Source organism: Rattus norvegicus, chromosome 14, assembly GCF_036323735.1.
Source record: "Rattus norvegicus strain BN/NHsdMcwi chromosome 14, GRCr8, whole genome shotgun sequence".
NCBI classification, from domain to species: domain Eukaryota; kingdom Metazoa; phylum Chordata; class Mammalia; order Rodentia; family Muridae; genus Rattus; species Rattus norvegicus.
In genome coordinates, this window is record NC_086032.1 from 80,911,349 (window position 1) to 80,935,911 (window position 24,563).

Here is a 24,563-nt window from a genome sequence, read left to right on the forward strand (position 1 = left end):
GGGTCTTAAATATAAGATGCTAGATATTGCTGATGAATCATGATAAGGAAGAATATTTAATATATTAGCTCTTATAGCCCATACTCATTATTAAGGAAGGAAGCTTTTTACAGCAGCATATGTATTACAACAGTGTTAGTTATTTGGAGGTTGAATGCAGGAAGAGCTAGCATTTTTCACTATGGCTCCAATATGGCAGGAGTCTGATAACATATTGAATGAATTCTAGGTAAAAGTCCTAAGAATATTTTTGACAGTGAATGTACATTTTAGAGAAGACCATATTATAATTTTAAGGAAATAATTATTTTATTCAAAACAATATGGTTAAAATACTTGATGTTTTGACAAAAGATATTATGTTCCTATGGGCAGTTCAATCACTACTTGAAAATCTGAATGTGACAGTTTTCATCTGAGGGACATCTGGATTCTTTCCAGTTTTCAGCAATTATAAATAGATCTGCCATAAACATTGGTACACAAGTTTTCGTGTTATCTTACATCTTTATCTCTCTGAAATAAGCATCTATGACAGCAGTTGTTGAATCAAGTGTTTTAGATATATGCCTGAGGTCTGTATGTTGATATTCTAAAGGATTTTTGTGTGTATTGATGAAGAATATTAATCTGTGTCTGGTTTTGGTATCAGGGTAATAATACTAGTGTTATAAAATGAATTTGAAAATATTCTTTCTCTTATAATTTCTGGACAATAATGTGTGATGCTGTAAGTCTGAATATTTGGTAAATTCCTCATGAAATAGCCTTGGCTTAGGAAGAGTATCCTTGTAACAAGGTGAGTTTTTGTTTTTTCTTTTAAGATCTGACTGCGCAGTTCTGGCTGCTCTGGAAGTCACTATGTAAGCCTGGCTGGCCTTGAATTTATACAGGTCTACCCACCTCTGTCTCCTGAGTGCTGGGACTAAGGGTGAGCACCACCAGGTCTGGCCGTTAACAGGGATTTTCATTTCCCCATTTCATAGTGTGTTTTTCTCCAGTCTGACGTTCACACACACGTTGCTGACAGCATCCTCTGCACTTTCTGTGCAGCAGCGAGCCATCAGTATTGATGAGTTTTCTTCTTTCCATTTTCTTTGACAGTTTAATGAGAGTTTTGTTTGATTTTAGGGATATTTTCAAATAACCAAGTACTTTCTTTATTGACTCCCCCCCCCATTTTCAGTTGGTTAGTTCTGTTCCCTGTTATTTCCATTCTTCTGCTTGATTGGGTTTATTTTCCTTTCCTTCTAATTTCTTGAGCTTAGATTGTTACTGGAGACTTTTTGTGTGTGCTGCAAACTTCCCTTTTAGTGCTGCTATAGCTACTACATCCTACACAGTTTGCTATATTGTATTTTGTCAAAGAAAAAACCTGAAACAATCAGAGTTAGATCATCCAGGAAGACTACATCTAAGACTATTGCAATAAGATGGGGAGGCTGAACTCAACTCTGAATACAAACAGGGGCAGCAAGAGACTTAGAGCACATAGGCAAGGGGAGGGTCAGTGGATGAAAAATGACAAAGAAGAATTTGGCTGGGTGTCTAGGTAGGAGGGGCCAAGCTAAACTCAGTAACAAATCTTTTCTTTTGTGTTTGACAGGAAAAAAAATTCTGTTTGTCTAAAGGTTTTTGGTCTTGTAAGGCTACAGATATCAGTGGTCTTTTGTTAGATGTCTTTTGTTTGCTTTATTTGTTTGGGTTTTGTATGTGGATATTGGCTTCTTCAGCATCCAGTTTGAGACTGAGAAGAATTGTGGGCCTCAGTTCTGTGTAATTCTATGGACTTTGTAGTCCATAACCATTCTTCTTTTGATCCAGCTTTCAGGGTTTTTCTATTTCCTGGATGCCTAGAGTCCAGGGTTTTAGTTGTACTTAATGACAGAAAGAAGGAAAATATGTTTATGCCACTTTCCTGGAAACAGAAGCAGCTTTAAACAAAATATTTTATAGCACAAAGATGGTTTTGAAATACCATCTGATATGTGATCATTCCTGCCTCTTTTGCTCTTGAGAGGCTGCCAGCCATTGGGCCTGAGCCTTGGTCTCTCCACAGAATGAGGTGATACAGTTGAGACTAAAGGAGTTCTGCTCAGCTCTGGCTCTCAACTAGAATGACAGAGAGAGAGAGAGAGAGAGAGAGAGAGAGAGAGAGAGAGAGACAGAGACAGAGACAGAGACAGAGAGACAGAGAGAGAGAAACAGAGAGAGAAACAGAGAGAAAGAAAGAGAGAAAGTAGAAAGAAGAGCATTATGCTCTAAAGACCTAATAGTGTTTTACTCTATATTTCTACCTTAAATTTCAGAAGTTTTCCTGCAGTGCCCAAACTTAGCCTGGCATTTGTTAATTTAACGTAAGGATACATTGTAATCTGCACCTCCCACTTGTTGGGAAAGGGTTAGCTGCTCCTTTGGACTTGGGAGAGGTTCTGAGTGGGAAGAAACAGTGGAGATCAGAGTTGAGCTGGGTGGCGGGGGAAGGAGAACTCTGAAAAGGTCATATAACCCTGCCTGTGTGGTTAGAATCCAATGAGGGAAGAGCCAGAGGAGAGAATACAGCCCTAACAATGGTGCATCTGAGTTCAGAGGAAGCAGTTTATAGCATGGAGTTAACACATAGTACGTGTTTTTTTTTTTTCTTTTTTCTTTTTTTCGGAGCTGGGGACCGAACCCAGGGCCTTGCTGCACTTGCTAGGCAAGCGCTCTACCACTGAGCTAAATCCCCAACCCCATAGTATGTGTTTCTTAAGTAAGATCTGTAGTTGTTCTTCTGCACCGTGTCCACCAGAGCAATATGCTCCTGGGTCATGTATACCTCTAGTGTAGAAAATAAAGACTCCTACATCTTGCCACTTTTGTCTGCACCCTGGAAAGCAGTTGTGACTGGTATAGTCCAAGGCTGGCTCTAAACGGAAAGCACGGCTGAGTTTCAGAACACAGTGATATCACCAGGGTTAAGTACAGGACCACAATAGCAGACAGGGACATCAGGTACTTGTTGCAGTGAGCTCACAGACTGCAGTCCTGTTGTGGACACTTTTCTCTTGTAGAAGTGGACAGGTCGTGGGGCCCAGGCAGCAAGATGAAGTAGTCCCAAGCTGGTGGCATGGGAGCTTCCTCCTAGTGTCATGGAGTCTTGAATTCTTCTACCACCTTACCATTGACACCACCTTACCATTGACACCACCTTACCATTGACACCACCTTACCATTGACACCACCTTACCATTGACACCACCTTACCATTGACACCACCTTACCATTGACACCATCTTACCATTGACACCACCTTACCATTGACACCACCTTACCATTGACACCACCTTACCATTGACACCACCTTACCATTGACACCACCTTACCATTGACACCACCTTACCATTGACACCACCTTACCACTGACACCACCTTACCATTGACACCACTTTGGGAAGGAGGAGCACAAGCAGAGAGAGAATAATGAGGTGGGGTGAACCACACTGAGTGTCTGCTGTTCCCCAAACCCTAACTTGAGTTTAAAGTGCTGCAGATCTGTGTCTTCATTCATCTGAAGCAACACAAAAGTGAACTCAAGCTGATCTACACAGCTAAGGGTATTCCTCATCCTTCCTGTGCCAGATGTCTTAGGAAGGAAACACCTTCAGACACAGTCTACAGGAAGGAAGGGGCCCAGCACATTCTTCTCCTTCCTCATTGCCAGTGTGTGTGTGTGTGTGTGTGTGTGTGTGTGTGTGTGTGTGTGTGTGTGTGAGTTCCTCATTCTTCTACCTTATTCTTTGAGGCAAGATCTTTCACTTCAACTGAGAGCTCACCAGTAAAGCTAGTTAGTCTCCCTATATGGTTTGCTGTGGGAATCTTTTGTCTCAGCTTTCTGAGCCTGAAATTACAGATGAACCACCATGCCCACCTAGCATTTACGTGGGTTCTAATCATAGGAATTCTAGGAATTCAAATTCTAGTTGTCATGGTTGTATGGCAAGCCCTTCTAACCACTCCTCAGCACTTGTACCTGAATTTAAATTTCTAAAATTTACTATTTGTGTGTATTGTTGTAGTGTATATTTGCATGTGTATTTGTCACAGCACGTGTGTGGAGGTCTGAAAACAACTTTGTATAATCTGTTCTCTCCTTCCACTTTACATGGGCTCCAGGAATCTGATTCAGGTCATCAGGTTTATATGACAAGTGCTTTAGCCACTGAGCCACCTGGCCAGCCCACCTAGTAGCTGAAATGTTCTTTAATTGTTTAAAAAGGTTTACTGGTAAGGATATCGAACAATAGATATTCTCATTTATTGTGAGAGTGAAAAAATACAGTGATTTCTGAAGTCTGGCAGTAAAATGTAGACTTTAATAATTATGTGTCACTATTGGTCCAGTAATTCAAACAACACACACTTCACCTTAGTCAGTTTTTCATCACAGTGTCAAAATACCTGCAATTATCAATTTAAAGGAGGAAATATGTAGTTTTTATTACATTTATTTATAAGTGTATGTGTGCATGTACCACAACATACTTCTGCAGATCAGAGGACAGCGTAGGAATTGGTTCTCTCTTTTATCATGAAGTTCTAGGAGGTGGAACTCTGGTTTCAGGAAGGCCTGGTAGCAAACACCTTTACTTGCTGAGCCAATGTATAAGCCCCATCCAACAGTTTAGTACAAACTGCCATTTCATCCAGTCACCACACTCCAAAGCTTATCAATTTATCTGAAAATTTATATATGTAAAATCTTGCACTAAATACACATGATGGCAATTTTATTAATTGTTGCTAAAACATGAACGCAAACAAGGTTTTCTTCATGGATTAGTGAACTATGTTATATTCATATAGAGAAATACTTTTCAGTGATAAAAAGGAGTAGGCCATGAAGCCAAAAAAAGACAGGACGGAGGTACTGGGTCTCCTCAATGGTTAAGAGACTTTACTGTTCTCGCAGAGGACCCAGATTCAGTTCCCAGCAGCCACATGGTGACTCACAACTGTAGATAACATGTGTGAATGGGAATCTGAAAGTCTCTTCTGACCTCCCCTGGTATGCACTCACAGGCAAAGCACTCGTACACAAAGAGTAAAATAAGAGAACTTACAAACTAAAAGGGGAAATGACTGAATCAGGATACAGGTGCCTGAGAAGTAATGAGTCGAAGCCAGCCTTGGCTATACAGTGAGACACCGCCTGAATAGGAAATGCCTAAGCTTACTGCAGTGATGATGGTAGAGAGATGATGCAATGTGGTCTTTCTTCACAAGCCCTATTCCCAGAAGAATCACGAGATTAACTGTAGGGATCCACCCTGAGCGTGGACAACACTATGTCATAGTCTGGAGGCTTAGGTAGGGTAAAAGAGGGGAAATGACTAAAAACTAATCAAGTGTTGACATCCTGTTTGTCAGCTTCCTGCCTGACCATGCTGTAAACTGTTCACTTCTACTGCACTCTTTCCAAGATGCCGTGATGCAATGAACCCTTTGAAATTGGAAGCCAAGATAAATCTTTTCCAAAATATGTTTTTAAAAATCAGGCCTTGTGGTGCCACAGAAGTAACTATCCCAGTGTGATTGCCTTTACTTTGGGCTCTGCTTAGTGAACTACTCTTCAAATGTATAGTATAAAAAGGAGGAAGTTTTAAAAGTAACTTTATAGCATCTCAAAATTTTTAATGCAGAAATGTTCCTGTCCAAAGGAAAGACAGGGACAAAAAAATGGAACAGAGACTGAAGGAAAGTCCATCCATACCTAGGAATCCATCCTACCTGCAGACCCAAACCCCCATGTTATTGCTGATGCCAAGAAGTGCTTGCTGACAGGAGCCTGGTATGGCTGTTCCCTGAGAGGCTCTACCAGCATCTGAGGAATACAGATGCAGATACTCACAGACAACCATCAGACTGAGCCCGAAGACCTCAGTGGAAGGGCTAGGGGAAGGACTGAAGGAGCTGAAGGGGATTGCAACCCCATAGGAAGAACAATATCAACTAACTGGACCCCCAGAGCTCCCAGAGACTAAACAACCAACAAAAGAGTACACATGGAGGAGTCCATGGCTCCAGATACATATGTACAGAGGACGGCCTTATCTGACATCAGTGGAAGGGGAGGCCCTTGGCCCTGTGGAGGGTTGATGCCTCAGCATAGCGGAATGCTAGAGCAGTGAGGCAGGTGGGAGCACCTTCATAGAGGCAAAGGGGAGCCGGAAGAGGAGGGATAGGATAGGAGGTTTGTGAAGGGGTAACTGGAAAGGGGGATATCATTTGAAAATGTAAACAAAATGATTAATAAAAAATGTATTCTAAAAACAAGTAACTTTGTAAAAAGAGGCCTAGAATACTGTGTGGAGATGGATGCCAGCAGCAAAAAGGCTCTGCAGACAGCCTGTGTCCTGACAGAGCAGTGTGAGGCTGGCACCTCACTTCGGTGATCTTCCCAAGAACATCACTCTACAAACTCCACCCGACCCTGCCACCAAGACAAATCCCAACTTGTTGGGGTGGAGTTCCCTATCTAACCAGCATTCCTCAAGATCGTAAAGCATAGTGAGACACTGACAGCCAACATGTTGACTACATGTCATACAAAAAAGAGATTAGGCTTAAAAAAAATCGATGAGAACAGAGGTTGTTTTACCCAAGAGGAAGGTGCTAAGCACAGAGCTTAGTGGATGGTTTAGCTGTGGCCAACTCTAAGATGTTCACAGGGGAAACTGGATGAGGTCATGTGATAGGCCTTATATCTTTACAACTTTGCTCTAAAACAAAGAGGTTATTTTTCTTTAAAAGCCATTCCATACAACAGACAATTCCATGGATGCTCCTGGTGTTCTTTATAAAACCAAACCAAAACAAAACAAAAATACCAACTTGTTTTTATTTTAGGAGTTGATTTATTGGGTTTTAATAGCTCTGCTCTGTAGACATACTGGGGACTCTTTATAGAAGCAATTCTGGCTGAAATGCCTCTTCTTGTTCAGTGATTTTATATTCCTTTAGCATTAGTTGGAGGGCACCATATGGCAGTGCTGTGGTTGCTGTTCCTGCCCCATCAGCTGTAAAGGCACTGATTACTGGCGAAAGTGGGTCCCAAACTCCCATTCATGCCTCAGCAAGTCCGTATTGGACAAAATATCCATCACAAGGTATCAAAATATAGGGCACCACTTAATTTATCTTAGTACCTGTTAGCAAAAGTGGAAGAGGAAAAAGCTAAAATCTTGTCTTTCAAGGAAGAAAAAAAGGTTCTTCTTAGGATGACAGTCTTTCATATGACCAAAGATAAGATGTATGTTTTAACTTTTCTTGAAATGGTTAAAGTGTGCTGTGTAAATTAAATATCTAGTGAGTTTTCTTTCATCCTGTTACTTGATATATTGTAAAAACAAAACTTAATTATCAAAAATATTCCTTTACAATTCATCTAAGCACAATAAACTTATCAAAAATCATATATTTCCTTTATTTTGGTAAAACAGCTGTTATTAAAACTACTATGCTGTGTTCTGTGGGAAATAATGTTAGGACCTGAGCCCCTATTTGCTAGTTGCTCCTGACCATATAGTGCTTTCCAAGAGCTGCCAGATGTGTGTGTTAACTACAGTTTGGTTTGATGATAGCCTGGTTCTGATAGGTGGGGAGCACCAGTCAATTTTAGACAACTTTAGGCAGTGAAATTACTCAAAATGAGTAAGCTTTCTACATACTATTTACTATGTTGGAAAAAGAACCCCCATTCATAGTTGGATATTTCAGTGTATATACTGTATGCAGTCTGAATGAACGTTGGATTTTGTCATTGCTTTTTTTCTGCTCTGTACAACCTGTGTTTCAAAGTCCTTTATTCCATGAATGCTATGTATTAATTGTTTTGGATTTTTAAACCAATCTTCCATTCCTAAGACAGTTATGTCTTGGTTATGATATATAACCCCCTTTCTGTGTTACTGGGTTTTGTTTGTAGTAGATGTGCGGCTTTGTCTTCATGTGGAGCGGGGGCTGTGTCTGACTTGGTCTTTGCTGCCTGCCTTTGGATCCCTTTCCCTGACTGGGCTGCCTTGTTTGGCCTCAGGGGGAGAGGATGCACCTAGTCCTGATGCAAGTTGATGCCAGTGTGGGTTGGTACCCGGGGGAGGAGGGAGAGGATGGGGCAAGTGGGGTGGGATGGTTGGACTCAGGGGAGAGGGAAGGAAGCTGTGATCAGGAGTAAAGTGAATAAATAAATTGATGAAAAATGAGTACTTTTTTTTTCTTTTTTTTTTTTTTTTGGTTCTTTTTTTCGGAGCTGGGGACCGAACCCAGGGCCTTGCGCTTCCTAGGCAAGCGCTCTACCACTGAGCTAAATCCCCAACCCCAAATGAGTACTTTTAAATGAAAAGAATAAGGGACAGTTTTCCTAGAATCTATCTTTAGCATGTTGTGATTTTTTTTTTTTTGGTTCTTTTTTTTCGGAGCTGGGGACCGAACCCAGGGCCTTGCGCTTCCTAGGTAAGCGCTCTACCACTGAGCTAAATCCCCAGCCCCTGCATGTTGTGATTTTTAACAGTTAAGAAAGTTAATAATTTGGGTTACTGTCAGGTCACTGTATGTATCACAGGCTCACACAGGCCAGGTCAAGGGAGGTCTCATACCTGCTGATTGTCATTGGTGGTATCTCCATCAAGACTTTCATATTAGGCAGTTGTATTATATGATAATATATTTTTGCATGGCATATTGACATAAATTTAGTTAAATATTTAATAAATACTATATATTTTAAATGCCCTGAATGGTACAGATTAAGAAGAATACATATTTCAACTAAAATTATTATTTTTATTATAGAATATCCAGGGTATCTCCAAGCACCCAATCCAGATTTCTAGGCCTCGGAATTTTAAAGGTAACACATTATTTCCTACTTGTTACACTCTTCAGAACATTTCTTAAAACCCACAAGTGTTTACAATCACTTTCTTACAATATAACTGTTACTCTTTTCTGAAGTTCTCCTCTCTGTTTGCATGACCAGTATTTAAACCTATATTGAAAAAACTAAAAAGCAGCTGAAGTGATATAGTACCTCCCTCTTAGCAGTTTATACATTAAAATAGATGATAATTATACCAGGGAAATATATCCCTTTCCACTGTCCCTCCCCCACCAACTTCCCAATAAAGAACAAACAAACGCACACACAATAGCATGGCTTTTAATTAGATGGAGACGGAGGGTTTTTTAACTGGAGATGTTTATAAGAGCATATGAAAACTCTTCTTTCTTTTGAGCTATCCCACTTGTAATGCTGATGGTCACATTCCTTAAGAAAATTCCCACCTGGTAAAGGGTGGCAGGATGTCCACTCCCAATGAGCTGTGGCCAGGTCAGTGCTGCTGCTGTGCTGTGGGCATTGATCCAGGAGTCACAGTAATAGCACCAAAGCTACGAGCACTCCTTTCTAAATACACATCACCGCGTTGAGCAGCTGCCCTTTCATGGTCTCTCCGGGGGAACCACATAGCTTCCAGTCAGTGGGGCTTACTCTCCAGTGCTTCGCCAGAGTGGCTTTGGATGTCAGTGTCTGACTTCTTACTTTCTTTATCATAGTTGTAGACAGAGCGTAGAATTTTGATAATAGAAAATTTTGTTATCTTCCAGTGGTATTTATTTTTTAACTGAATTACTAGAAATAGTAAAAAATTAAAAATTTTAGACACAAATTTTATTTATGGATGATATTGAAATATCTCTGTATAAAGAATTACTGCAAGTCAGCTGATACTGAAACTCACCACACGCTCTTAAAACGACCATTCAAGGTAAAGAAGAGGAGACTGCCACCATCTCTCCAAGAACTCTGTTTGTGTCCTCTGAAGGCTACACCTTCTTGGCAGCAGGTACATGCATAGGATGGTAGAGGGATGCCACTGTCCATGTAGCTTGATCTGTCATTTTTATGCAGCTCAAATATTTACCAACAAATAGTGCAAAGATACATTTAGAATTCATTCACTCAAATAAATCCTGATGCAAACACGTATCTGAAACAAAGAGTTCTTATATACATTAAGTAATAACTCGTCTTTATCTTTCAGGGTCCCCTCATTTTGCTGTATTTTGATCCCAGATAATTCCTGAGTAACTCATTCAATCTGCTTCCTCCTCCTTTGTCTTCCCCTAGTCCCTCCCCTTGCCCACTCAAGCAGCCCTGCTAGCTACTGTTCTCATGTACTTCAAGTCCCTACAGCCCTTCCTTTCTTCCTCTTCTGTGTTCATTGTAATTTTCTTAAGGTCTAGAAGCAAGGGAGTTGACAACCCCATCATGACACCAGCTTCCACATCCACACCACTCTCTCCAGAACAATGCCTTGATCCAGTTTTCCATTCCTCTCCTTCTGACATACAAAATGATTCACTCAGAATGTCTGCTAGATATTAATTAGATTCCATGGAGAAAGGGTTCACTAACATATCCCAAGGGGATCCTGGAACACAAGAGGCCCTTCATAAAGTTGTGTTAAATGTAGAGAATGAGTGAACACTATCCATTTTGGAGGCTTTGTTGACCTTGCCAGAGGAAGCACAGGTCTTTGGAATTGCTGGCATAGAAAAGAGCCTATATTCCTAAGGCTAAGGGAGTCTGGCAGATAGGAAGAGGTGTGATGACCTTGAGCCCCACAGAGAGGCAGACTGAGAGTGGCCTGGAGTGCGTCAGTGATGGGGGTAGCATAACCTAACTGAGAACTGTGTCTTACAGACTTTTCACAGATTGAATTGCGCATTCTTGCACATTTATCTGGGGATCCAGAGCTTTTGAAGTTATTCCAGGAATCTGAAAGAGATGATGTATTTTCGACCCTGACTTCACAGTGGTAAGATAGCATAACAAGGCACAATAGTATCAGATTGGCAGGAGTGCTAACATGATTTTAAAAGTTATTCCAAAGCTATTTTCATTAGAAAAAAAAAGTTAAAATTTTCCGTATTGTTAATCATTTCAAAAACAAGAGTAGATGACTAGGATGCTGAAAGTTTCCTAATTATGAGAGAACTTATGACTCGTCCCACCATAAACAAGGGTAAGAGGAATAGAAAGTAAGAAGTCACGGGTGGAGAAGGAGCTCTGCTGCTATACGTGTGATCTGTGGGCCTCCTACCCACCCCTGCCTTTCACAGGGCAGGGACAAATGGGCCTCAGGTGGCAGCCCCCAACTCTATGGTTCACTCTGGGAATCCCAGCAGCCAGGGACTTCAGGTTTTGTTGAAGTTTGCCTCTCTGATATCGGAGTCTACCTTTTTTTTTTTTTTTTTTTTTTCTGAATCACCATTCATGAGCAGGATTCTCTCTTAGATTCTCTGTTCTGGAGTAATAGGGTGCTCCATGTAACCCACTGCAGTCATCTGCTATATCTTACTCTCCACTTAAAGGGAGGCTCTGCTCTGCTGTGGAAAAACTAGACACTGCACCTGGGGTGCTCAGCTAACCAGATATGCCACTGCATCAGGATTCTGCTATAAGGGAGAGAAGGGGCAGGTTGCTGCTGGTGGAAGGTCCCTGACTCAGCTGTCACTGCCCCTTCAACCACAGGTGCTGACTTCCTCTCACTGGGAGTCTTCCATCAGACTGTCCCCTGTTACTTCCTCCCTCACTTTTATCTCACCTCCTGAACACTTCTTGTGTCAGGAATCTTCCAGAAAGTGTGATCCTGCCCCCATACATGGCCCTGCCCTTGCCTCTCAAGTACTTATTTCTTTTGTTGTTAAGTCTTCCCCAGGGCGTGTGAGCATCATGGGGACAGGACTGCATACCTTCAGATGAGGCTTCAGCTTCTATGGCCCACTTACCGGTCTTCTCTGGCTAATCTCCACCACAATGGTGTTCACTTTACTCAAGCCTCTCATTACTTTGTACTCAGGAAGGCTGTCCCCAACTTCATCCAAGCATGCCCTGTACTCATAACTTCAGGAGCCCTTTTTGACACACCAACTTGACTTTTCTTAGCTTAGTTGCTCCTTGTCCAGTGCAGCACCAGCTCTCTTCCCTGCTGCACCCCACTAAGCTCTGGAGCTTGCAGAGCATCTGCTGAATAAGTGCAGAGAGCAGAGTCTAGGCTTCCCTGAGCATTCACCAGAACACCAGCACTTCAGGCTCTTATTTGAGTAATAAAGGTTAGGAAATATTCTACATGAAAGAGCTAGAGTTGGGGGTGGGAATATAGTACTACTGTTTGCTACCCATGGAAATTGTGCTTGATAGGAGCAACAGGAAAATAAGCAAATGCAAGGAATGAACAGTATGGGGATTTGAGTAAGAATGGACCCCATAGTCTCATATATCTGAATGTTTAATCACTTAGAAGGAATTGGTAGTGTGGCCTTGTAGGAGGAAATGCGTCACTGAGAGTAGACTTTGAGGTTTCAAAAGCCCTTGCTAGGGCTATTCTCAATCTCCACCAACCTCCCTCCCTCCCTCCCTCCCTCCCTCCCTCCCTCCCTCCCTCCCTCCCTCCCTGAATCAGGATGTAGCTCCTGATTTTTTTTAAAGATTTATTTATTTATTATATATAAGTACACAGAGGGCATTGGATCCTATTCTAGATGCCTGTGAACCACCATGTGGTTGCTGGGATTTGAACTCAGGACCTCTGGAAGAGCAGTCAATGCTCTTAACCACTGAGCCATCTCTCTAGCCCCAGGCTGTAGCTCTTAACTACTTCTCCAGTACTATGCCTGCCATGCCTGTGGCCAGGCTCCCTGCTGTGATAATAGACTAAACGTCTGAAACTATAAACAAGCCACCAACTAATGCTTTCTTTTATAAGGGTTGCTGTGGTCACAGTATCTTTCCACAGCAATAAAGCATTGACTAGGACAAACAGAATCCTTACTAAGTACAATAAGAGGGGTTCTGGCTGGAAGTGAGGATGTGATCAGGAGCCAAGTCTAGCTTCTCAGCTCAGAGTCTTGCCACCTACCATCTTCCAGTGACTCTCTTTCTTTCTGACCCCATTCTCTGCCCTCCTCCTTAGCTGTGCTCTGATATTCTGTAGTGCTGCCACTTTAATACAAGTGGTTTCTAACTGGGCCAGGGCCCTCTCTCAGATACTGCCTTCCTGAATCCACCAGATGTGCATTTGGTCCTCACTGGCCTGCTCCCATGCTTAGCAGCCCAGCACCTCCACCTGATGTCTGGCTGTGGGCTTATTCACCTGCTTTCGTCTGCTACTGGGATGAAGCCTTTCAGAAGACCTTTATGCTAGCTCCTGTCTGCAAGCATAGCAGAGTATTATTAATAGTATAAGGAGTTGCTCTCTCCCATAGGATGGGTTGCAAGTTGATCAGTCATTGGTTGGCCATTCCCTCCATCTCTGCTCCACTTTTTATCCCTGCACATCTTGTAGGTAGGAAAAATGTGGGGTCAAAGCTTTTGTGGGTGGGTTGATGTCCCCCTCCCTCCACTGGAAGCCTCACCTGGCTATAGGAAGTGGCCACTTTGGTCTTTAAATCCCCTATCCACTGCTAGGAGTCTCAGCTATGGTCACCCCCATAGATTCCCAGGAGCCTCCCCCATCCCAGGTCTTCTCCATCTAGTTTCAGAGATGCTCCCCACTAATTCCCCCCACCTCTCTGAGTCCTCTCCTCCCATGCCTCTCCACATCTGATCCCCACATCTCCCCACAAATCCCCTTTCCTACCCAGTCTCCTCCCTCCATCAACCTCCAGTGTCTATACTTTATTTCCCCTTCTGAGTGAGATTCAAGCATCCTCCCCTAGCCTTTCTTGTTACTTAGCTTCTTTGGGCCTGTGGATTGTAGCATGGGTATCCAGTACTTTATGACTAATATCCACTTATGAGTACATACCACGTGTGTCACTCAGACTGATATTTTCTAGTTCCATCCATTGGCTTACAAAGTTCCTGCCTTGTTTTTAATATCTGAATAGTGCTCCATTGTACAAATATACCACATTTCCTTTATTTATTCTACAGTTGAGGGACATCTAGGTTGTTTGCAGTGTCTGGCTGTTACAAGTAAAGCTGCTATGAACACAGTGGAGCAGTTGCTCTTGTTTTATAGTGGGCATCTTTTGGGTATATGCCCAGGAGTGGTATAGCTGGATCTTGGGGTTAGAACTAGTCACAATTTTCTAAAAAAAAAAACCAAATTGATTTCCAAAGTTTGCACTCTCACTAGCAATGGAGTAATGTTCACCTTGCTCCACATCCTCACCAGCATGTGCTGTCATTTGAGTGTGTGATCTTGGCCATGATAGAAGTAAGATGGAATCTCAGAGTCATTTTAATTTGCATTTCCTTGATGACTAAGGACAGTGAATATTCTTTAAGTGATTCTCGGCCATTAGAAATTCTTCTGTTGAGAATTCTTTGTTTAGATCTGTACACCATTTTAAATTGGGTTATTTGGTTTGTTGATGTCTAATTTCTAGAGCCCTTTATATATTCTTGATATTAGCCCTCTGTTGGATGTAGAGTCGGTGAAGACCTTTTCCCATTCTATTGGCTGCCAGTTTGTCCTATTGACAGTGTCCTTTGCCTTACAGAAGCTTTCCAGTTTTATGATGTCCCACTTATTAATTGTTGATCTTAGTGCCTACATTATCTGTTTAGGAAGTTTTCTCCTGTGCCAATGAGTTCAAAGTTATTCCCCACTTTCTTTTCTTTTTTAAAAAATATTTATTTATTATATATAAGTACACTGTAGCTGTTTAGACACACCAGAAGAGGGCATCAGATCTCATTACAGATGGTTGTGAGCCACCATGTGGTTGCTGGGTTTTGAACACAGGACCTCTGTAAGAGCAGTCTGTGCTTTTAACCACTGAGCCATCTCTCTAGCCCTCACTTTCTTTTCTAATAGGTTCAGAGTATCTTGTTTTATGTTAAGGTCTTTGATCCACATGGACTTGAGTTTTGTCCAAGGTGATATATATGGATCTATTTGCATTCTTCTACATGCAGACATCCAGTTAGACCAGCACCATATGTTGAAGATGCCTTTTTTCCATTGTATGGTTTTAGCTTCTTTGTCAAAAATCAGGTGTCCATAGGTGCCTGGGTTTATTTCTGGGTCTTTGATTCTATTCCATCAATTAACCTGTTTGTTTCTCTACCAATACCATATGGTTTTAATCACGATTGCTCTGTAGTACAGCTTGAAATCAGAATGGATTCTTTTTATCCACATAATTGTTTTAGCTATCCTAGTTTTTTTTCCCCCATATGAACCTGAGAATTGCTCTTTCAGGGTCTGTAAAGAATTGTGCTGGAATTTTAATTGGAATTGCATTGAATCTGTAGATTGCCTTTGGTATGATGGCCATTTTTACTATGTTAATTCTACTGATGAGCATGGGAGCTCTTTCCATCTTCTGGTATCTTCTTCAGTTTCTCTCTCTAGGGTCTTGAAGTTCTTGTCATTCGGGTCTTTTACTTGCTTGGTTAGAGTTATACCAAGATATATTATTTGTGGCTATTATAAAGTGTGTTGTTTCCTTAATTTCTTTTTCAGCCAGATTATCATTTGTATAAAGGAGGGATACTGACTTTTTTGAGTTAATTTTGTATCCAGTCACTTTGCTGAACGTGTTTATTAGCTGTTGAAGTTCTCTTGTAGAATTTTTGGGGTCACATCTATACTGTCATATCATCTGCAAATAGCAATACTTTTGTTTTTTATTTCCAATTTGCATTCCCTTGATCTCCTTTAGTTGTCTTATTGCTTTACCTAGAATTTCAAGTACTGTTTTGAAGAAATAGGGAGGGAATCGACAGCCTTGTCTTATCTACAATTTTAGTGGAATTGCTTTAAGCTTCTCTCCATTTAATTAGATGTTGGCTATTGGCTTGCCATATAGTGTCTTTATTGTGTTTAGGTATACACATTGTATCCCTGATCTCTCCAAGACTTTTAACATGAAGTAGTGCTAGATTTTGTCAAAGGCATTTTCAGCATATAAAGAGATAATCATGTGATTCTTTTTCTTTGTTTATATGGTAGATTACATTGGTGAGCTTTCATCTGGTGAGCTGTCCCTGCAGCCTTGGCATGAAGCCTGCTTGATCATGGTGGATGATGTGTTTGATGTGTTCTAGTATTTGGTTTGTGAGTATTTTATGGAGTATTTTTGCATCAATATTCATAAGGGAAATTGGTCTGAAATTCTCCTTTTTGGTGAGTTTTTGTGTAGTTATATATCAGGCCTTATAGACTGAGGCCTTATAGAATGAGTTTGGCACTGTTCCTTCTGTTTGTATTTTATGAAATAGTTCAAGGAATATTAGTATTAGCTCTTCTTTGAAAGACTGGTAGATTCTGTGCTAAAACCATCTGGCCCTTGGCTGTGTTTGGTTGGGAGACATTTAATGACTACTTCTATTTCCTTAGGAGTTATAGAACTGTTTAAATTATTTACATGATCTTGATTTAACTTTGTTAATTGGTATCTATCAAAAATTGTCCATTTCATTTAGATTTTTCAATTTTGTGGAGTACAGGCTTTTCTTAATTTTGGCTGAAAGTCCATTTTTATTAGGTGTTAGAATGGCTATTTCAGCTTGCTGCTTGTGTCCATTTTATTGGATAACCCTTTTCCAGCCCTTTACTCTGAAATAACATCTATTTTTGTTGCTGTGGTGTGTTTCTTGTTGCAGCAGAATGATGGATCCTGTTGTCTCATCTATTTTGTTAGCCTGTGTCTTTTTATTGGTGAATTGAGTCTATTGATGTTGAGAGATATTAATGACCAAAGATTGTTATTTCCTTCCATTTTAATGGTGGTGGTGTGTGTGTGTGCATGTACCCACACACATGTACTTCCCTTCCTTTAGTTTGCTGGTGGTAATTTTTTTCCTGTGTTTTCTTAGGTGCAGTTAACCTCCTTGGGTTGGAATTTTCCTTCTAGTATCTTCTGTAGGATGGGACTTGTGGATAGATATTGTTTAAATTTGGTTTTGTCATGGAATATCTTGTTTTTTTTCCAATGGCAGTTGAGAGTTTTGCTGGGTAGAGTAGTCTGGGCTAACATCTGTGGTCTCTTGTGCAAGACATCTGCATAGGTCCTTCTGGCTTTTAGAGTCTCTGGTGAGAAGTTGGATGAAATTCTGATAGATCTGCCTTTATATGTTACTTGATCTTTTTCCCTTGCAGCTTTTAATGTTCTTTCTTTGATTATTATGTAGTGAGAGGATTTTCTTTATGGTATAATCTATTTGGTGTTGTGCAAGCTTCTTGTATGGTTATAGGTATCTCTTTAGGTTGAGGAAGTTTTCTTCTATGATTCTGTTAACTATTTTCTGGGCCTTTGAGCCAGGAGTCTTTTCCTTCTTCTATTCTTATTATCCTTGGGTTTGTTCTTTTCAGATTTCCTGAATGTTTTGTGTCAGGAACTCTTTAGACTTAGCGTTTCCCTCCACTGATTATCAGTTTCTTCCATCACATCCTCTACACTGAGATTCTCCCTTTTATCTCCCATATCCTGCCGGGGATGCTCACATTTATAGCTCCTGTTCTCTGTCCTCAGTTTTCCATCTCTAGGATATACTTTCTGGTCTTGAACAGTTTTATTCATTTCCTTCACTTGTTTGGTTGTGTTTTACTGTATTTCTTTAAGGGATTTATTCATTTCCTCTTTTAGGACCTGTATTATCTTTCTGAGATTGGAATTTAGGTCATCTTCTTGTACTTTCACTGTGGTAGGATACCCAGGGCTTGCTGTATCACGATACCTGGGCTTTGGTGGTGCCTTTAGCCATCTGGTTGTCCCTGATGTTGACTGGATGTTCCTGATACTTGCAAGACTCCTTGGGGAGGCAGGCAGAGCTGTGGGCCTGACAGTGGAGCTCAGGGAATAGTACAGTGCTCACTGCTCGCTACTGGCTGTGCCCCAGGTGGACCGGAATGTTCTGGGGCTCTGAAGACCTTCTTAGGAAGGCAGGTAGCGCCACCTTGGGCTAGACAGTGGAGGTCAGAGGACAGCATGCAGCTCACATCTGCTGTGTCCCAGGTGGGCCTGGCAGGCAGGGGATTTGGGGCAGGGGCAGGTCTAACCGGGATGTTCCCAGGTCCTGCAGGCTTCCTCTGGGAGGAAGGCAGAGCTTGGGCAGGACAGTGCAGGTCTGGTAGAACACTTTCTTTCTCCTGGGAAACACTTATGAAAACTGCATGGTAAGGTAAAGAAATGGCAGATGGATTGGAAAGGAAGAAACAACCCCCCACCCCGATTTATAGAAAACATGATTGTTATTCAAAGGCTATAACAAATAGGTGTTTTGATTTGTTTTGTTTTGGTTTTTTGTTTGTTTTGTTTTTTGGATTTTTTTGAAACAGGGTTTCTTTATGCAACCCTAGCTGCCCTGGAACTCACTCAGTAGACCAGGCTGCCTCAAACTCAGAGAGATCTACTTACCTCTGCCTCCCAAGTGCAGGTATTAAAGTCATGCCTCTATCACCAGGTTCTAAACAGGTTTGTTTGTTTTGTTTTATTACTAGAACTAATATATGAGTTCAGCAAAGTCATAAGGCTCCAAATCAATACTCAAAAATCAAACCACATTTTTAAAAACTGACAACAAATATGTAGAAAGTAAAAGTAAAACAATATTATCCATATCCTCTGTAGAGAGATTGCATCCCCACCCACTTTACTCTGGTGTGAAAACCACACAGACACAGCAGACATCAGAGTTTGGAGTTTGATAGCTTTCCTTCCTTGTGATATGAAGTTTGGTACACTCTCCACAGTAGGCAGTGGTGGTGAGAAGTTGTCCGTCCTCAGACAGGCCTTCGGTCACAGGGACAAACACCATTCTGCTGTGGGCTGTGCTGCTAAGCTAGGGTGTACAACAGTTTAGCTGTACAAAGTTCATTTCCAACTTCAAATACTTTTCAGTCTTAAATGGACTTTCCAGGATAAAACCCACTCATAACCAGGGCATATCTGTTCTTAATCATTTAGTCAGCAAACACTTATGCCTAAACTTAGGAAATGCTAATCAAAGGAAAAGACTCAAAGATCGAATAAATCAAGAGTATTGTATTTGTAGTATGGACAACTCAGGGTACACACGTCAGTCTCACCAAATAGATCCATATGTTCATAATCAAGTCTTTTAAAGCCTAAGTAGTCTGTTTATACACATGGAGGAGCTTTTTCTAAAGTGAGAAAATCATGGGGAGAGAACACTAGACCAGCTAAAACAGTCCCTGCGTAAGAAGTGTTATCCAGTGATGAAGGGAGCGTGAGTTTGTAGAGGGCTGGAGACATAGATCAACAGAGCAGGAACGAGGCGATAGCAGCCCCTCACAAATGTGCCCAGCTGACTTTTGGCAAAGGTTTAATGTGAGGCAGAAAATTATCCTCTTCAGACTTGTGTCAAGTTTATCACACATAAAGCTGATGTGAAAAGTTCATGTCTGTGTTGGATATTATATCTTTTCTGTGTTTTATTAGCTTGTAATAGTTCAGGAAAGGACTTCCAAAATAAGAAGCTTTTAGTATTTGCATGATGGTTGCTTCCAACCTCCACAGCAGTAGTAATCTGGCATTTGTGACTTATACTATAATTAGTTGCTGTGGAAATGATTTTTATGTTCTAAGCAGAGGACCAGAATAGCACATGGTAAAAATGCAGATCAAAATCACATAAAAAATGCCTGCACCCTGTAAAATGCTCTGTTGTTCCAAATGCAACAAGCAAAAAAAAAAGCAAGTAATCAAAAATATGTAGTAATATCTTTCAAAGTAATAACAATTTCCTAGGAAAACTTTGGAGGTTGAATAATTACACACAAACATGGGGACATGGAGTTTAGAAGAAATCATGGAGGTGTCATAATGGCCCTCACAAATGTGCTCAACTGATTTTTGGCAAAGGTTTAATGTGAGGCAGAAAATTATCCTCTTCAGACTTGTGTCAAGTTTATCACACGTAAAGCTGGTGTGAAAAGTTCATGTCTGTGTTGGATATTACGTCTTTTCTGTGTTTTATTAGCTTGTAATAGTTCCAGGAAGGACTTCCTGTTCTCACCTTTTCTCATCTGTGAGGCCACAGCCAGTGATGGAATGTAGTAAAGACAAAAAGAAGCCGAGACAAACTGTTCTTGCTGTAGGCAAGAAGTCTGTAGGACATCCTGTTTACCTGGTATACCAGGACTCAGTCCCTTAAATGCTATAGTAGCAAATCCTAAAACATGGGTTTAGCTTAGGCCAGGTGCCCATCAGTGAGGAGCTGGCCATTGCAGATGGAAGGTGGAACTGGATAAAACCATCACCTATGAGACCTAACAAAGATAATTGCACTAATAAACTTGTGACTTTCACGCAGGCAAAACAGGGCAATAGAAGTCAAGAAAATGCTTTGATAACTTTGTCTGCTATTGACAAAGTACTGTGAGAAAGATGCTATGGTAGTTTGAATGTGCTTGGCCCAGGGAGTGGCGCTATTAGGAGGTATGATCTTGTTGGAGGAAGTGTGTCATTGTGGGGATGGGCTTGGAGACCTTCCTCCTTGCTGCCAGGAAGCCAGTCTGCTCTTTGGTTTCCTTTGGATGAAGATGTGCAACTCTCTGCTCCTTCTGTGCCAAGCCTTTCTGGACATTGCTGTGTTCCTGCCTTGATAATGAACTGAACCACTGAGCCTGTAAACTAGCCCCAATTAAATGTTGTCCTTTTAAGACTTGTCTGTCCACAGCAGCAAAACCCTAACTAAGACAGAAGCCAACTCAAGAAACAAGTGGCCAGTATACAGGAGGACATGAAAGAGAAATGTGGGAGTCAGAAATGTGAGTCTTGCTAATTTAAATATAGCAATAATCCTCATCTGTACCCACTCTATCTGGCCTGTGAACTAAAATTCAAGTAAAGGGTGTGCCTCTGATGCCTACTTGTGGTACCCACAATATCTAGAGAGGGGACATATCTCTTGGGTCGTGAGTATGTTGTAGGTAGATAGAGCAAACTGGAGTTAAGTGGGAGGACTGATGACATTTCTGAGAGATGCATTTCATATATAAACATCAATGCTGAGTAAAATATTCTGTGATTATTTGAGCCATAATCCCTAGGCTTCTAGTTGTCTATAGAGAAGAAGCAAGCTGCACTCCATCATTCCATGCTATACTTATACATCCAAAGTCCTCCTCCATACCCAGTACTTGCTTTTCTACAACCTGAAAGATCTAGCCTGAGTCCACATCCTATACCCTTGCCCAGTCCCACCACTTCCTCCTACACTAGGCTTCCGCCAGGATCTGTATCCACCCCAAGACCACTATCTCCATTTCATACCCAGACTTCTCATTTCCCCCTCCAGGGTCTAGCCTGGTGAGTACTCCTGATCTCCTCATCCATGCCTTTTTTTTTAATTTACTAGAGTTAGCTTGGGTCTTGGAACCAGTGAAAAAGCCTACACTGGGCTTCTCAACTCCACTGCAGAAGAACTCTTGTCTTGAGGCAGTATAGTCCATACTTGTCCACCATAACACAAAACTCTCTCATGCCTATCCAGCTTTTCCACTCAGACCCATCTAGCCCCACACTCCCCAATTAGAACAGGAAACACATCCTGCAAACCAGCCCAGTCCCCTTTGCCCACCTGACTGTATTCCACCTAGGACAACCCAAGACACCTCAAGATGCCCCCCATTCTTTCTCTCCCACCATGATATAGCCATAACAAACTCAGAACTAACAAAGGGAGTCCGCATGCTCAGATCTCATCAAAGGAATACCAGTAATATGAAAGATCAAGCCAGTATCTTCTCTTGCCAATGGGAATTACCTAGGCCTCCAAACACAAAAGTTAAAGGAACAATCACAAATCTCAAAAAAATCAAGTGTTGAGGAGGCACAAAGAAACAGCTCAATGAATCAAGGAGAAAGAACTGAAGGAGAATAAACGCCTGATTGATGCCCAAAAAACACAAGCATTAGGCCAATGGTGAAGACAATGTGAGACTTGAGAATAGAATTCAATCAGGAAATAGACACATTGAAGAAGGCTGAAGATGGAATTGAAAAACCCAGAAGCCCAATTAGAAAATTCAAAGGAATCAAGCAGAAGACAGAATATCAAAGGTCTCAAAGATAGAAGAGAATCTAGATCAAATAGTCATAGAATATGAAAAAACTATAAAGACAAAACAAAACTTACTAAAAGCTACAAAAGAAAAAAAGATTAGTCACATATACAGGGAAATCCACCAAAATAATAGCCTATTTCTCAGTGGGAACTTTGAAAGTCAGAAGAGCCTGGAGCGATGTATTCCAATTTCTAATACATCCATCAAAACCATCTGCCATGATTGAAGGAGAAAGAAAAGTTCCCCCATGACAGAAACACCATGAAGAAACTTAGATCCAGCAAATCAAACCTAAGGAAAACACAGGAAGCAGTATTTAAGACTGAAGAGAGCTATGAATGTAGGAGAGAGACTATAGAAAGAAATATAAATATATTTATTTCAACACAAAATGTCACTGAGAACACAGCAGCATCCTGAGTAAACCATGAACATCTCAATAGTAATTTTAAATCTTAATGACTTCGATCATAAAACAATGACTGAATGGATCAGAAACAAAATCCATCTGTCTGTTGCATACAAGAAACACCTTTTAAAACCATAGGTCTAAAGGAAGCTACCTACCACCTTAGAGTAAAAGGAAGAACAAAAGTGCTCCAACCAAATGGGATTCCAGAAAGTGATGAACCCTTAAAAAAAAAAAAAAAGAGCCCATTGTGAGTGACTCTAATCCCTAGAGGAGGGAAGAGGCACCACCTAAATTTTTAATTAGCTTGTAGTCTAGCAAGGCATACTAAAACTCAAAAGAGCCCCCCTCACAGAGCACACTCTTCATTATGTCTCCTACGAGTCTGAGTTCCAGGAAATAGAAATCAAGGCTGAAAGCAGTCTGACAACTATAGGAAATCAACAGAAGACCTTCTGGATCATAGAGAGCTCTACCCATCTCAAGTGTTCTGATGGGATTTAACTCAAGATGCAGAAAGACAAGGTAGGACTAGAGGGCAAAGTGGCTTTTTAAAAACTCAAAAATTTGCACTTGGTTTGTCACAAGGAGAGAGCTTTTCTGTGATATAAAAAGCTGACAGCTGGTCTAGAAAGCTCCAAGAAGTCCTTTATCTGTATAGTTCTCATACTACTGACCCCATAGAAAGAGAGCTTCTGGGCCCACTCATAAACTGATTGCAAGATTGCAAAGAAGTCAAGGCCCAACCTCACCACAGATCAAATCGACTTTGCTCCCAACTTTGTGATCCAGCAGGAATAGTGTGCCTTTTATAGGTAGTAAATGTTGCTTCAGTATCCACTGTTATTTTCTGTAAAATGTGCAGAATATAGTAATTCAGGTAAGTGGGAACAAGAAATATGCTCTATAAACAAGAGAGTAAACATTCAACAGAAGTCAGCCGAAGGAACAGTCCAGGTATGAAGCTGTGAAAGAGAGTGCTTAAAAACCGTAATGAAGATGCTGAAGTGTGTAGTTCTTCACAGCTGATGGTTTCTGGTGGGGATGGGCAGCACAAATTAGACTTGGTGGTATTTTTTAAGGGCACAAAAGTAGGAGGATAAATTTGGGAAGAATAGGAAATGAATGTGATCAAAAACACATTATATGAAATTCTCAATTAATAAAAATATATTAAAAGGGATTGAGGATTTATCTCAAGGTCCTTGGATTGGTCCTCAGCTGCGGAAAAAATTATATATACTTTGATAAGGTTTTATATATATATATATTAGATAATACACTGCTGTGCCTGACATATGCTAAAAAATATCAGGCACGGTAGTTCCTGCCTTTAATCACAGCATTCAGGAGCAGAGGCAGGTGGATCTCTGTGAGTTCAAGGTTAGCCTGGTCTGCATAGTGACACTCAAAAGACAAAACCAAACCAAAAAAACCAACAATATTTTAGATGAAAAGGGGGCTCTAAGTGCTAACTTTAAGAACTTTAAGAAGAACTTGAAGAGCCAATGAACACTGTAGATAGGAAGAACATCATTAAAGTGACAAATACCATATCAGAACAGTAACCAAAAAATGTAGCATGGGCCAAGTGTGGTGATACACACCTTTCATCCCAATACTTGGGAAGCAGCAACAGGTGGATTTCAATGAGTTCAAAGCCAGTATGATGTACTTAGTAAATTCCAGACTAGCCAAGATGACATAGTGAGAACCCGAATTTCAAAAAGAAGAGGAGTGGGAAGAGGGGGAGGAGACAGAGGAAAACAAGAATAAAAAGGAGGAGGAGAAAATTCACCTGAGAAAAAATCCATTAATCTACACCAGTATACAGAGACAAGAATGAGACACAGAGAAAAAGAACATGGATCACTTAAAACCCATACATGGGATAAAATAAAATAAGTCAACTTTCACAAGGCGAGAAGAGAATGAAGGTAAGGTATAATAAATATGACTGAAAACTTTCAAATATTAACAATAACCTATATATCCAAAAAACTTTAAATCATTTCAAATCTTTACTGTAAAACCCAAAGATGGAAATCAGCAGTAGAAGACAAGACAAG

General features: G+C 40.9%; 1 protein-coding gene across 20 annotated transcripts in view; it reads left to right on the top strand.

Annotated features, from left to right (window-relative positions):
* Haus3 (HAUS augmin-like complex, subunit 3) overlaps positions 1–24,563 on the top strand; it is a 171,977-nt gene that overhangs the window by 106,313 nt on the left and 41,101 nt on the right. For 13 of the 20 annotated variants that reach the window (XM_063273606.1, XM_063273602.1, XM_063273609.1 and 10 more), the window contains 3 exons: positions 8,830–8,887; positions 9,804–9,881; positions 10,742–10,856. The exons of the other annotated variants lie outside the window; for them this stretch is intronic. In XM_063273606.1, coding sequence (XP_063129676.1) covers positions 8,830–8,887; positions 9,804–9,881; positions 10,742–10,856 — 251 coding nt within the window. The remainder of the gene's footprint in view (positions 1–8,829; positions 8,888–9,803; positions 9,882–10,741; positions 10,857–24,563) is intronic. 20 annotated transcript variants of the gene reach the window in all.